At 43.5% G+C, this 15,734-nt stretch overlaps 1 protein-coding gene across 10 annotated transcripts in view; it reads left to right on the top strand.

The window, feature by feature from the left end:
* Nucleotides 1-14,607, top strand: part of PITPNM2 (phosphatidylinositol transfer protein membrane associated 2) — a 211,905-nt gene extending 197,298 nt beyond the window's left edge. For all 10 annotated transcript variants that reach the window (XM_074972415.1, XM_074972405.1, XM_074972407.1 and 7 more), the window contains 7 exons: nucleotides 2,043-2,159; nucleotides 3,308-3,424; nucleotides 3,717-3,865; nucleotides 5,248-5,397; nucleotides 5,504-5,687; nucleotides 9,164-9,292; nucleotides 9,959-14,607. In XM_074972415.1, coding sequence (XP_074828516.1) covers nucleotides 2,043-2,159; nucleotides 3,308-3,424; nucleotides 3,717-3,865; nucleotides 5,248-5,397; nucleotides 5,504-5,687; nucleotides 9,164-9,292; nucleotides 9,959-10,303 — 1,191 coding nt within the window. In that variant the 3' untranslated portion in view covers nucleotides 10,304-14,607. The remainder of the gene's footprint in view (nucleotides 1-2,042; nucleotides 2,160-3,307; nucleotides 3,425-3,716; nucleotides 3,866-5,247; nucleotides 5,398-5,503; nucleotides 5,688-9,163; nucleotides 9,293-9,958) is intronic.
* The last annotated feature ends 1,127 nt before the right edge of the window (nucleotides 14,608-15,734 follow it).

Here is a 15,734-nt window from a genome sequence, read left to right on the forward strand (position 1 = left end):
AAAGGCATTCCGGACAAAGTTAAAAGGAAGCTATCAAGTAGATTTAGGCCCAAACCCTGAGGCTTTATTAAAACAAATAAACCCAAATATGATCAGAAACATTTTCATGATTTAAATTTCCCATCAGTGAAGGGCATTATTTTATTCATCCCCTTAGCTTTTCATTCCCAACAGCATTGGGGGTGAGGTGGAGGTGGGCAGGTGGATTAGGAGAACAGGAGGTGAAACTGAGCAGTCTAGTTTTGCTGTGAGTGAAATGGGAAAATGAAACAGTCTAAATTCTGCAAAGTAAACTGGTCTATCAGATTGCTTCAGTTTTAATCTACATGGCACTACTGGTAACACGTAAGGGAATGTGTGAAGTTTTTAAAATATGTTTATTCACTTGACAGAGCCCCTTTCAGCCTTTGCAGGTTCTGGGGAAAAATTGGGGAAAAAAACATCTGATCATAGTACAATTCAAAATGCTCCGTGCAATATCTCTGCCCAGTCCTTTTTATTTTCCGTGTAAGGTTCCCCTCTTCTGCAACTGACTTAAGAACAGTCTAGCTGCAACGTGAACACAGGACATAACCCCATTTCCCTCTGCCGTTTGGTCCAGCCAGCAGATGTCCCCGAATGTTGACTAGTGAGCTTACCATAGGAAATGTTCATACACTTTGCAAATCTCATTGTATCAGTCCATTCATTCCCATTCCAGTGCAGAAACATCACACTTTTATGATGTGCTTGAACTTCTCCATGGACCCAGGGAGCCAGAGCCCCATTCCTCTTCTGAACTCTGGTCTCCTACATCACAGAACACTGCTGGCCCAGTGCTGAACCTGGCTGAATACCTAATGTCTTCATCAAAATGAGAGGAGCACAAGAAGCAAGACAGGAGAATGCCATGTGTAATGTATTTAAGGAGAAACTCTAAATGACAGGCAACTGGGATTGACTCCAGGCCAATCAGGAAGCCTGCTGGGATCTTAGCCCTCATAGGGTCTGGCTTGCGCAGTGTAGTTAAGAGCAGACTTAGTAGGAGTGGAGGGGATGATGAGAATACTTCGGAAGAACAAGCCTGAGGAAATGACACGTGCCGACAAGCGAGCACAGTTGGAACAGGTAGCGATGGATCTGAATTACTGAAATGGCACGCAAATAATGACTGGAAATGTGCATGTGACTTGAAGACCTGGCAAGAAGGCAGGCAAGGCTGGAGCACAGTGAGGCAAGACGGTGGCTGCAAATCGCAGGATTCCCTGCAGAAGAGGCAGTTTTCTATAAGTACCTGAGTGCCAAAGTTCTTCCCCTGCAGTGTTTGGTGAATGAGCATTTTCCAAGGGCATCTTTCTGGACATGGTTTCAAGGAAGTAGCAGGGTCTGGGGTGCCACAACCTCTCAGTTTGTGTTCATTGAACATCTGGGACAAAATCCATCCCTGGTATAAGCCCAGTGAAGCCAAGAGAGTTACACTAGCAGCCTAGCAGTTATGTATCTGTGATCAACATCTGTGCTTCGTTGCCTTTGCTCCATTTTGTACTCACAGCTTGTTAAACTCCCCTATAGTTCTTTCTGTTCCTTAACTCTTCCCAGACTCATTCCACCTGTCTCGTCAGCTTTTTCTAGCTTCCTCCGACTTCTTTTTCATCTCTCTCTCATTCTATTCTAACCATGCTTCACCAGTAAACGCTTTCACACTTGCCCTCCTATGTGCCTACTTATGATCTCTGTTTAAGGTTCCCTTTTATATCTTCATCCCACTTGATATTAACTCAGCTCTGGCAACAACTTTTCCTGGCTCTAAAGATCACGAACATTGTACCGTTACGAGAAGGCCAGAAAAATCTTGTCGGCTAACAATGTAAATTTCCTGCAGGCAAAATTCTATAAAGCCACCTGCCCAGCAAATGCTGCGATTCCATCACATGCTTTGCAAACACAGCAGAGAGGAATAAATACTAAAGCTGGGGGGGGCCGTTCACTATGAAATTCCTGTAGCTCTTGGGTTTTAGCCCAGGTGCATCATGAGTTGCTGATGGGGGCTGCTCTTTCCTTAGGTGATGAGACACGAAAACTCCAGCATTCTGGAACTGGATGGAAAGGAGGTCTCTGTATTCACTCCTTCAAAGCCCAGGGAGAAGTGGCTGCGCAAGAGGACGCATGTGAAGCTAAGGGTAATGCTGTTTCTATTACATGTCTCTCCAAGGGAAACTACTGTTAAATATGATTTGGCTGGATTTGGACCTGTAATAAGAACAATATTAAAGTTAACCAGTATGGGTACAACTCTGTTACTGCCCATGGCCTCCACAATTACATGGGGGTGGAGAGATTGCATTGCAGTAATCGTATGTGTCAGTGAGATATCCCAGTTATAGATTTCTGGAAGAGACAGACACTCTCTCTGCAACAAGGTCTCCTCCATATAAAATACTAAGTGTTGGCTGTAGGTCAAGAAAGGAGACGGAATTGTTTCAAAGCCTGGTGTCCTAAATTGTCTGTACAGTAACTGTCATTCCCTGGAGTTCGTGAATCCAGAGGATAAGAAACTTTTCTGATTTCCATGAGCGGGAAGTTTGTTTAGCCAGCAATAATCTGCTGACAGTAATTTTTCCTCCTAATTTGAAGGTGCAACATACAGAATTTTGCACCACAAGGGATCAGATTTTCAAGATGTTCTGTGTCACTGACTATACAGTATTTGTGCCCAAAGGGTCTGGAGTAGTATTACTAGAGAGTGACAGTATCCTTGTATGATATCATGGCATATGCATGCATAAAGGCCCAGAATTTCAAAGGACAATCGTCGTTTTTGCAGACCCAAATTTTTCCTGTAAGGAGTGGCAGCGGGGAAACCAAGTAGAGGTCCCTTCTCAGAAAATGCCCAGGATCAATTAACTGTAGGTGCAAATTCTACCATTTAGATGACTAGGTAATTAACTGCACCCAGACATCAGCTGCTTGGCCAAATGCATTAGGATCCACACCCACAATTGATTGTGGGTGCAAATCATGTGGCCATAAATTACTGTAGCTAAAACGGAGACCAAGTGCAGAAGGCCCTTTAAAAGTCTTGTCCTAAATGTACAATACTTTTTTTCCTTTAAAAATGTGTGTTGTTTAATATAGATATAGATATATAATAGTGTGGGGGGAGAAAGGATGTCATAAGAAGAAAATTACTCCTCCAAAAACTCCTGGTTGTCCACGCGTTCAGCATTACTATCACTATAGCAACTTTTTCCTGTAAACTCTGCATTAACCATGAGGTTCTGCTGGGAATCTAACTACGTTTGTTCTGTTTTTCCCCTGACATCTGCAGAATGTCACAGCCAACCACAGAATAAATGATGCCATCGCTAATGAAGACGGACCCCAGACCTTGACAGGAAGGTTTATGTATGGGCCGTTAGACATGGTCACCCTCACTGGGGAAAAGGTACATTTGTCTTAGGTGTGAATTGCCCATAAACAGCAGAAGATGTAGGCAGTGGTAGTTGCTGGTCAATGCTCCTTTTGTATCTGTAAACATTAAGAGAGAGAACTGTCCAATTACCTGCACAATCAAACACCTTTGCCTGTGTACATTAAGAAACCCCTCTGCCCAGCCTATCTATTGCATTACACTAGAGAAAGATTTGAGGACGCCATGTTCAGAGCCAGGTTAGGATCCTGTCTAGTATCAAAGTTACTTAATACTTCCTTAGTCCTGAACCTCCTTTGCCTCCCAGGTGGACATTCACATCATGACCCAGCCGCCATCTGGAGTGTGGATTTACTTTGACACCGAAATCAGCAACAGCAGTGGCCGGATTTCCTACGTTATCCCTGAGAACAAGCGTCTGGGGATTGGCGTATATCCCGTCAAGATGGTGGTCAGGTGCTATGCTTCAGGCTCATTTGGCTTAGTCCCCAGTTTGACAGGAACCTCTGAAATACGACTGTAGACACTTCTCAGTTACTCTGATTGCATGATAGACAATCCACATAAATGTTAACTGGTCAAGTGCAATTCTACCTGAAAATGGATTGTGTTTAAAAAGTGGCATGTTCTCATCAACCGCTCTTCTCCCTATTGTGTCGTCACAGTCTGATCTGCTGACTTGACGGACAAAACAATTTTACTCTTGTTACCCTGCAGCACCAGTGATGGGACAAAGAGCTGTATTCTGTTTTGCCTCCTGCATCATCATCAGCATTATTAACTAAGTTCCAATTGCTGGACCAGGCTTTTCCTCCTTTTCCAGATGTGCAACTTCATTGTCTTCAGTGGAACTGCACAGCTGCGCACACCTTGAAGACTGTAAACTTGCACTTGCCCAGGTTCCCCTAAGGGCAGAGCCTTTGTTATTAGTGATGGTGCACAATGCAGAAAGTCTCCCACTTGACTTTTGGATCACCAGGTTTCAGAGAGAGCAGTGCCAAAAAGCATCTTGACATTGGTGAACTGAGCAAATCAGCTCTAGAGGCATTGAAACACACCAAAGCTGGAACCCCCCACAACGCTAGTCCAAGTCACTGTAATTATATTCATCTAACGTATAGGCATTTTCTGTGGGGCTCTCGCTGTAGTATCATTAATGACTGGGGCAGATTTTTAAAGATATTTTATAGGCACCTGGTGGGATTTTCATAAGTGCCCAACTACCATTGAGGAAAGGCCCTGCACTGCCTCTCAACGGGAGTTAGGTGCTTTTGAAACTCCCGCTTGGCAGCTGTCTGCAAATTTAGGTGCCTAAATACCTTTAAAAATATGTCCCTTTATCCTTGCAATAACGCTCCCAGGTAGGAAATCATTAGCATCGTCCATTTGACACATGGGTAACGGAGGCACAGAAAGATGACTTGCCAAATCAGGAATAGAAGCCATATCTCCTGAGTCTTATTCCAGTGCCTTACCCACAAGACCTTCCTTCCTCTCCGAGTACATACCTATCAGATCAATGGATAGTCTTCTCCACTTGTGCTGAGATACAGACACAACAGGCCAGATCTGCAGCTGTTATAAATCAGAGTAACTCTGAAATCAGTGAATCTGTGATGATTTACCTCAGCTGAGACAATCTGACTCTTAAGACACAGCAAGTGTAGGGCCTTAGCAGAATTGTGTGTGTGAAGTGATGGCAAGATCTGGCCCTTAATTCTGCATTCCCTGGTCATTTACAATGCTTGCTGAATTGGTATTGCAAATGGGTCTTGTAGCTTTAATCTCTCAGCCAGGTTTGTCCTCTGTTCTTAACCCCCCTATTCCTTTCCATTTAGGGGTGACCACACATATGCAGATAGCTATATCACCGTTCTACCTAAGGGGACAGAATTTGTGGTCTTCAGCATTGATGGTTCCTTTGCAGCCAGTGTGTCTATAATGGGGAGTGACCCCAAAGTCAGAGCTGGCGCAGTTGATGTTGTAAGGTCAGTGGCATGGGAGAGGGCTGGGGGAAATGCTTTCATATTAAATGAATATTTTAACCCTATTGCAAATATAGGTCCATAATACTGTTGTTTTTTTCCCCACTAGGCACTGGCAAGACCTTGGCTACCTCATTATCTATGTCACAGGCCGACCTGATATGCAGAAGCAAAGGGTGGTGGCATGGTTAGCACAGCACAATTTTCCCCATGGGATAGTCTCATTCTGTGATGGGCTTGTCCATGACCCACTGCGGCACAAGGCCAACTTCCTGAAAACCCTCATTACAGACGTAAGCAAGGCCAACTTCCTGAAAACCCTCATTACAGACACAAGCATGAGCTGTCCTGAGATGTGAGCAAAGCGTGGGTTCATCCACGGCTTAGTCAAGTCCTGACCTGCAGTGGGAGATTAACCTGCATTCATTTGATTTTTAGCCACCCTCCCCCCTTTCTTTATTTTCTTACTCCACAAAGGTGCCTGTGCAGTTAAAATGTGTTCACTCCATTCTGTACGGTCTTGCTGCAATCCTTGCTGCTTCCATTACGAGATGCCTATTGCCGTAGAAGAAATCATGATTCTTGTGCTTTTTCCCCACCTGCTTAGTGCATTTCTGGATGCCTGTCATATCTGCACATAAAGGGATGCTTTACAGATAGAGGGCCGTCAAAGAGATTGTGACCTGCAGCCAACCAAAACCCAGAATTCAAGCCTGTCTCCATATTGGGCCGAATCCAAATACCCCAATATCTGGGAAAATTTGGACTGGAATCTCCATGTTTGTGAACGTTAAGATCTGGGGCTTGGGTGAGGTCCATTATATAGATGCAAAGTTCAGATTCAAAGTTCCAGTTCAGGGGCTTGGGGTGGACTTATCTCTACTTGGAGAGTTGGGCCACGTTAGCACTTAGATGAGAGACCTTTAAGGAATATCCAGGCAGGATTGGTGGTGGGGGATCTTTTCTCAGACAGGAATGAATGAATGCCCTCTCGTGGTGCTGAGGGTGCATACCATTCTTTAGTTGAAACAAAACCAATATGGTCATTAGAAATCCCTTAGCACTTTTTGCAAGAGAAGGCTTGTTCACCTTGTTGTCATGGCCAGATGCCAGTTGAGGTAGTTACATTCAATCTCCCTAAATTCCTCCTGTAGTTGAACATTAGTGAAGTCCTTTGAGATCCTTGGATGCAGGATTCTATAGAAGTGCTATCTAATTTCCTTTATCTTTTGAAGACTGGCCTGCCCTGGCAGTGCTTTGCAGGGCTTAAGAAGACCTCCAGGTCTCCATCTCCCACTGCTTTGGGTTGGTGAGAATTGTAGTAGTATGGGGTGATGCATGTAGTGCTGAGAAGAAAGTGCTGGTTCAGGTGATAGCAGAGCAGCTAGGGAGGGGCTTTGACAGATCAGTGAATGTCACAAGAGGTGGCAGGACTTCAGTCCATGCCTTGCTAAGATATTAATGTTGTCAGGCATATCAAAACATGTGAGTTTGCCCGGCAGCAGCCAACTGATGATGATATGGCACTGCTACAGCGCCTTCCCTTGGAGGATCTCAAAGCACTTTACTGCTATTGATCAACCATCCTTCACAACACCTCTGATGTAGGTAAATAATATCCCCCTTTTACAGCTAGAGAATCTGAGAGACAGAGCTGAGTTGCCCATCACAGAGAGGATCATCTGAAGAGCCAGTCTTAGAACCCAGGAGTCCTAGCTTTCTGCTCTAACCATGAGATCACTTTGCCTCTCTCCAGCAAAGACTGAGCATACTCTTTGTAGCAGTGCACAACCAAGGAAGTAAATAGGAGTTAACTTCTTGGTTTGTACTCCCTTATCGACGTGAAGAGTGAGGGAGCAAAATCAATGGCATGGTTCTGCAAGGCCCAGAGTATCCACAACCCCATTCAAATGTTCCCCTCACAAGATCTGGCTCTCACTCAGCATGGAAATTAACCACCCAGTTTTAAAGAGGCTGTTGGTGCCAAGGAGACCAGACAGAGTGTAATAAATGTAAAAGGAATAGAAAGGCACCAACTTTCCTGCATGCAGTTAAACCCGGTCAATCCAAAAGGTTGTTATAGAGAGTGGAAAATGAGGTACAAAATAAAACCTACTGCACAGACTCTGTTTTTAAAGACTAGCACGGTGCGCTCTTCACCTGTGGGGACGCCCCAAGGTCATACTGCATACATTACCTGACTCTAAGTGGAGAGAATGCAGAAAAGAGCAACAAGAATGATCAGTGAGCTGGAGGAAAGATCACATGCGCCATATATCTGCAGTTTGGGTATAGGATGACTCGGAATAGGACGTGCTAAATGTCTACTGCATGAGGAGGGTGTAAATTGCAAGGAGGGAAAGGAGTTATTTAGGAATGTAACTAGGAGGAATGGCTTCAAAGAGTTAAGAGTGCAAACATTTATGTCTGAATATCAGAAAAACTTCCTAACCATGAGATCTACTTGTTGTAGGAACGGAAGTGGTGGCAGCTTTTTAGCTTGTGACATTTAAAACTGGACTGAGCTGAATACTAGAAAATATGTTGAGGGGATTGATTCTACACTGGCCTCTGGGATGGGAGTAGATGTCACTGCTAGGGCTTTTCGAGCTCTAATATCAATGCGTCTGCGAAGTGCAGTCTTTGGACAGACTTCCATAATGTCATATTTCAGCCTGGTAACTGATGGGCTTTTATCATGTCTTAGACCTAGGTTGTTCGAATTTCCCCTTTATTTCAGTGATCAATCAGGCCTAATTAATGGGGCCATCTTGGTTATCTAGCCCACTGGATCAGACATGCCATTGTCTAGCATAGTGAAACAGTTTCCATTATTCTAGGGCCAGTGTGCCTTATTCTCCCTAGACCTTGACAAAATGAAAGCTCATCATTAAATACTGAACGCAATGACTGTTGGAATCAGCCTTTAACTTGACATCTAAGTCCGAATGTCAAGAGCGAGCTGTCTTTGGAACCCCCTTGTTACAGAAGATGCCATATTATTATCCCTTGTTGGAAATCTACCTTTCCAGAGGGCACAAAGGTTCACAGATTTGCTACAATGGGTCTTTGGCCAGCTTGCAGCTCTGCAGGCAGAACCAGATGGGTCCATGCTTGGCACCAGGATAAGCACCTCCTCCCGCAGAGCCCCACCAGTTTTATTCCACCGCCACAGCTGCAAAGTGATCTTCTCAAATGTCTGGCTAAAGAGTAAATGAAATCTTCTGCTCTGTGGGAACAGAGCAGTAACTACTAATGGGTAGAAAAATCCAGTGCATCATACAAGGTGATATGCATAGTTGTCTGTCTAAACCGCCGCAAAATCCAACAAAATTAGATATGCAGTCTGGCTAACCCAGCCTCCAGACTAGTGCTGTGTGCTGTGATCTCTCGGTGGAAGGGAATTCTTCATATAAACAGTTACTGAATATAATTGAAAAATGCTCCCTCCCTGGCTAGTGTTTACAAAACTCCTTGGAACAGAGCTGTGGAGCGTGCCACACAAAGAAAGGACATTAGGTAAACACAGCTACATTCCTATTGTACTTCCTACTTCATTCTGCCCTTGTATTCTGTAGTACAGCTAGAACAGTAATCGGCCTATAGTACAAACCCTCCGCACTGCTGTTGGTTAATTAGTACATATCTCTGCAGAGCATTGTCCAGGTGGGACTTGCAGTGCACTCTTGACTGGATATTCCCACAATCACTGTGAAAAAGCCAAGCGTACTGAGCAGTGTCATAGAATAAACGTTCCCTCTTCCCACAGCTGCACATGAGGATCCACGCCGCATATGGATCCACTAAGGATATTTCGGTCTACAGCTCCATTAGTTTGCCACCCACGCACATCTATATCGTTGGCCGACCAACCAAGAAATTACAGCACCAGTGTCAGGTAGGAATCCAGGTTATTTCGTCTGTAGAACACTCCAGTGGCTGATGCTGTCCCTACTGGAGTTAGTGGGAGTTTAGACACTAACTTCACCAGGAGCAAGATCAGACTATTTTGTAAAGAGGAAGTTCCCACACACCAGGATCCCTCCGCATCTCTCTGAGAGGTGTGAGGGTTCCTTGCTTTATGCATCACCGCTATGGAAATAACAGAGTGAAAACACCAGTTGCTGTTCCACTGCATTCTGCTTTGTAGTGTTATATAATTAGATTTTCTTTTAAATGAAGCCCTGTCCACTTAAAAATCCCCCTTTTGTCTGAACTTGTCCCTGCTGTTACTCAGGCTGAGTAAAGCTGAAGATCAGAGGGGGGGGGGTTTCTCTGTAGAGCTGGTTTCTTTGTTGTGCATGTACCAGCACCATGTGTCACGGTCGATTGCCTCCCCAGCACAGGGTCAGTCAGTTCCCTCTGTTGTTTTTGTGGGATTTCCATAAAGCAGCAGAGGAAAGAAACATTTAAGAAAGTGACTGTCAAACCACAACTGAAAGAGGGACTTGAAGACAGATGTGGGATCTGAACTGACTGTGACTCCATTATTTTTTTTTTTTGAAAGTTGCTTGATTTCAAGTTGACTCTGTCCTATAAAACCCCCTGACCTATTGTTTCACAGTTCATTACTGAGGGGTACGCAGCCCACCTTGCCCAGCTGGAGTATAATCATCGCTCCCGGCCTGCCAAAAACACGACCCGGATGGCACTGAGAAAAGGCAGCTTTGGTCTCCCCAGCCAGCCAGATTTCCTGCGCAAGAGGAATCATTTGCTACGTACCATCTCCTCACAGCCCACAGGGGCGAGCGGGAATGCCAGCCACAGACCTGAACGAACGCAGAGCCAGTCAGAAAGCGATAGGGAGAGAGAGCGGGAGCGCAGCCAAAGAAGCATGAGCATTGCCACTGGGTGCTGGGGCCGGAGCGCAGCCTCAAAACTGGAATCTGGCACTTTAGGTCAGAAGTAGAGCCAGCCAGGAGCCAGTGACAGTCGGCCACAGCCGCCGGAGGAGGAAACAGAAGGAATAAAGGACAAGGCCAGCAGTGTGAGATGGAAGGGTAAATATGGTGCTACTCTCTAACAACAACATGGTATGCTAGGAGGAAAGGCTGGTGTATTTTCCACATGGAATGTGCAGGCCTTAAAATGGCGTGTTGGGTTTGCAGAGCACTAGCCCGAAAAACCATTTGAAATTAGGGAACCAAGGGGGAAAACAAACAGTTTCCAGATCAAGACCATGCTCTCTTCTGCCTCCTTTTCTTATCCAGGTTTAGTGACTGTAAATATGTGCCTCCCTCACCTTCTTAGCCATCAATCAGATACACGTGACTGAGTGTGATCCTCAGTGCCATGGGGTGGAAGGGGAAGAAGTCTGGTTAGACCTTTCACTTGGGTTGTTCCATTAGCCAGACTGAGAGAGACTGCTGGATACCAGCACTTTTTTGTGTGTTTTTAAACTAAGCATGTCATTTCCAAGGTGCACAGAGGCTGAAATGAGAGGCTTCTGCTGCACTGGGTGAAGCAATCAAGTGTTTTACATGTGCAGAGAGCTTAGAATTTATCCACTTTGTACCCAGGAAGATGTATATCAGCAAGGCATTAATGAAGTATCAACTGCTGTTGATAGGAGCCGTATGTCAGCAGATTGATGCTCTAGAAAGTGGGGTCATTAGTTTTTTGTTTTTGCTTTAAACATTTTGAAAGATGATGGAATTTAATGTATTAAGCTATTTAAAAAAACAAGGAGTTTTGTTTTAGCTGTTAACAACATCAGCCACTTACTTTACTGTATAGTTCTCCCAGTATTACTGCTGTATATTATTTCAGAAACTAACCACCATATATTTGCAAGTGTCTGAAAGTACTCAACAGCTAGATTGCACTGCATTTCCTGTCATCAAAATGCAGGGTCCAAATATTTCACCACTATCCCCAACTCAGAGACATTTCTTCTTCCCAGGTTCTCTCCAATATCAGTAACAGCTTTCACGGGAATTAGACTTGCTTTTTTTAACTGTAGTTATTCAACTGTAAAACCTCATTGTTTTTGCACTGATAATTTTTAGAATGGAGACCTGTTACCATCTCATGTAGCTACACCTAATTGTTTGTAGTGCATGACAATTAAATATTACTAAGCCAGGGCGTGTGTGTGTGTATATATATACACATATATATAGATTTGTGCAAAAGTTTTTCAACAGTAAGGAGACTGTAAGGAAGTGTGCCAACTAAGTTGTGCAAGCTTAAGAAAAGGCCATATCTTAATTTTCCTAGCCTCTCTTTCAGTCGATGTGTCTGAGCTGATGGTTTAATGCGCTGCCATGACCTGAATCTCTCTCTTGCACTGGGCATGCAAGGGTCTGGGAGCATTGCAGAGGTGACATTTCCAGTCTGCAGGACAATGTGCTGTGCTGCTTGCTAGCACCCCCTAGCGACGAGGAGATTGTTAGCCACAAGGTATTCAAAGGTGAAGGACATAATTTAATGAGGAGCAGAGGAGAACAGTGCCTAGAACAGAGGGGTTGCCTGAAAGCCCCCTAGCCCTGCCCCCCTCCCAGGTCAAACTAGCCAGGATTCTGAATTTTCAGCCTCAGTGAAGGGCGCAGTTTTCTGCTTGCACACACCAACTTGGGTATGGGAAATATCCAAACTGGATGGATATTTGGGGCTCCCACCTGCCTATTTCACATGAAGATTTTATATTCATAGCACATTCATTGGCTAAGTATTGTCCTGCTTTCCTCCACCACAATATACTATGTTTATATCACTTTCTACTTACAAGGATCTTATTTATAATCGATTTTTTAGACTGCTTCATTTTATTAACGGTTTCAGTACTAAGTGCAGCACCTCTGCACCGAGACGCAAAGCACTGTGAGCACTGCTCTGCTACCTGGCTCAGAGCTGCAGCAGGCAAACACGTCACTCATCCAGACATCAAAAATCTATTTCATGACTACGGCTTAGACCTCAAGTTTCAAAACGAACTTAGAATGTGTGCTCTATCCCTACAGTGATCTAAAGAGGACAGTGTTTAACTACTGAGAATGTCCATGTTGATGGAGCTTTAATAGATCCACCCGCAAACACAGTGCATCTCATTTACTCTTAGCCTCATTGCAAACTACTACGCCATTCATCTTTGATAATTATCATATTACAGAACATCCCTACAGATTTTTACTACTGAAAAAATTACTTCCCTTTCTGCTGACTCAGCCTAGTTACCTTGAATGTATATCCAAAGCTACTGGGTAAAAATGTGAATTGTGTCATAGCTTTTTGCTAGTTGAATATTGTACCAAACTGTTGCCATCTGACTTAGAAGCAAGCCGCAGTCCATTCTGTAAAGTAACCAAACCATGATCACAAAGCGTATTTGCAAATTTGGATATGGCCTTTACAAAGTTCAGTCTTACTCTGAAAGAAGAGTCCACAAACCAAGGCATGACATGTACATTTTTTTTCAAAATGCAGATGAGATGTTAACATTTTCTTGTGTGTAGATAGTGTAAAACTGAGGATAATGTAAATGTTAAAAAAACAAAAGTGGGTATATACAAAGTGAAAGTTATTTATTTTGTGTAGAGAAAAAGTGTCCGGAGGCAACAGAACCTTCAGAGATTATTAATATTAAAATGTAGCTTTTTTTGTTTCAGGCATTATGTACAAAGCAATTATTTTATGGACCAAGTTTAATGTAACTGTCAATGACCGCAGAAGTGCAATATTATAATCACCTCTCCATCACTCCATATTTTAAACCAATAATAATCAGTGAGACTGACAATCGTAGCACCTGTGTTCTGACCCTTTGTTAAGCTTCTTGAATTTTTCAACCTCTCCCCCATCTGTTTCCATTGTAAGAATCCATACAGAGAAACAATCGTAGTGCAGAATCTTTGTTCATCACTGCAATAATATCAGACGATGTGGCCATGTATTAACATGACATATGCGGATAGGTTTTTTTCACCCGTACAAGTACACTGTAGTTCCCCATGAATCTATCTTCTCATGCATCCTTGTCTTATTATTGTCTATCTGAAGCAAAGATCAGTATATTACTCTGTCATTCTAAAAACAATAGCAATAGTTTAACTTTGTGTTTATAAACTGCTCTGAAATGTTCTAGGGAGTGATGCATGTGAAACAAAATGTCTTTCTAAATGCACAAAAGAGGCTCCATTGGGATACAGTTAGGGAAAGCTGAATGTATTTTCCATTCTTATTAAAGGGGCACTGTCAGGTTAAAGACCTTATTTACCTTTGTTACAAATAACAGTTCTGTGTTTAAAACAGAAGGAATATTAAAAGTTTATTATACTTTTCACTGTTATGCTGGTTAGTTCCTTTTTGCATTCATCAGTTTGGCCAAGGAAAACAGACTAGTTGGTTCTGGTAACTATCACTTCCTGGTTCTCATGCACTCAGCACAAAGCTGCAATGTTTATATTGTAAGCACTGAACAGAGATATTTATTTATTGGGTTTTAAAAAACAACATCTGTTTCCACTGGAATTAAACATTCGTGGAAACATTTCTGTGGATCTTTTTTTCCTAAAAAGCAGCTTTTCTATAATCTGAACGTTGGGACAGAAACCTGACCCTGTCCCTTTCCGCTTTTTTTTTTTTTTAAATCCAAACTATCACTTTAATTCCTTATTTTCTTCTTTTGATAAATCATTAAAAAGGAAAAATTTTACTACCAAAAAGAACGTGTATAGTGTTAGAAGATACGTTAAATGAAAACCAATAGCTAACCAAAGGGTTACGAACAACCTGCTCTTCCCACAAGCAACCTGCACTTCTTGTAGTACCCCTGCTCTTCAGGTATCTTCACTTTTGCTGCATTTTCCTATTAGTTCTAGAAGCCTTACATTTTTCTCCCTCCCCTTGTATGAAAACCCTGGATATCGATATCCTTGACTGTCAATTTTATATTCAATAATGTTCTATTTTATTTATAAAAAAATCTTTTAGGGATACAGATGGGGGGGAAACTACGTCATGGCTTAATTTGACAGACACACCTGCACCCCACCAGGGAATGAGGTTTAGATCCGAGTCTGCCTCTTCCTGGTTTTCATTTTGTGTATTATGTTGTGTGTGTAAAATACTGTTAAGATCTATTTGCTTGTATGTAACAAACCCTAACTACTGGGCAACTTCCTCCTGCTCCTCGCTGTTAGTGCATTGCTCTAATGCCCGGGTGTGGTTTGTGTGCAGTAACTTTGTACGTTACGCAGATTAAAGAAATGGGAAGGCTACTTTCTGTGTCTGCTTCTTTTGGTGACTTACAAACTGACAGTTTATACATCACAAAAGCTAGGAACTGGGAACTGAAAATGATCCAGTTTAATGAAAGTGTCCAGTGGGATTAGATGGCAAAGACGTAAACTGCTGAGCAGAAAAAGAGAGGGGCTGAAAACACTGACATGAGGCAAATGGAACCCAAATGGAAAAGAGAGAGACAATTACAAGCACTCTGTGCTCTGAACTGAAGAAGATGTTCTACAGCCAGTGAGAGAGTGAAATGATGGGGGACAGTAAGTGAATCAACGACAGCAGAGCGTGAGAGTGGAGAACAGGGAGCCACCCAACAGCATGTGGGAGCTTCCCTTTGAACTGGCTGCCAGTAAATGCACAATCCGTAAAGCCTAAGTCTGGCTAGCTCAGGGGCTGTCAGCGCTGCTGCCTTACACGGACCCTTCCAAAGGGGGAGGCTCAAGTGAGCTGCACCCTCTCAAGCAGGCCCTTTCCTCTGCTGTTCAGTAAGGGCAGAGATTCGCCTGGCTCAGCCCTACTCAGACACCTACCTGTTTGTCCAGGGCTTGTCCCCCTCTCATCCTGGCTGCTGTCAGTGTCCTCCTTGTTAAACGTATGGTCCCAGGGAGGTTTGTGCCATAACTAGCTCCTTTATAAAAGGGAAATGTGTTGTCTCCATCTGACCCATGTGCCTAAAACCCAGCTACTAGAGGAGGAGGCCTGCATTAAAGGGAAAAGGAAGATACGTTGATAGGAGACCTGCCAGCAGACAAGATGAATCCATACATACGTGACCAGCCTCCCACAGTCAAACACCTCAGGGCCTTCTAAGAGACTAGAAAAGTGGCACATAAAAACTAGTTCAAATCATACAGAAGGACAAATTTTGTTTAACAGGCAGTGATTTTACAGTTCAGAACAGGACTTTCCACCAACAGCCATCAGACCCTAGTGACCAAAGTAGTCTGCGGTGGGATCTGTTAAATAGAGTGGAGTAAAGGGACCAAGGAAACTACTAAGTCACCAAGGTAAGCAGGCGTCTCTAGGGGGAGTCAGTGTCATACTGATCGCACTTTGGGCTTTCTAGGTCTTGCACTTTGCTAGCTGTAGCTGCTCAGCTGTGG

This window comes from Natator depressus, chromosome 15, assembly GCF_965152275.1.
Source record: "Natator depressus isolate rNatDep1 chromosome 15, rNatDep2.hap1, whole genome shotgun sequence".
Lineage (NCBI taxonomy): Eukaryota > Metazoa > Chordata > Testudines > Cheloniidae > Natator > Natator depressus.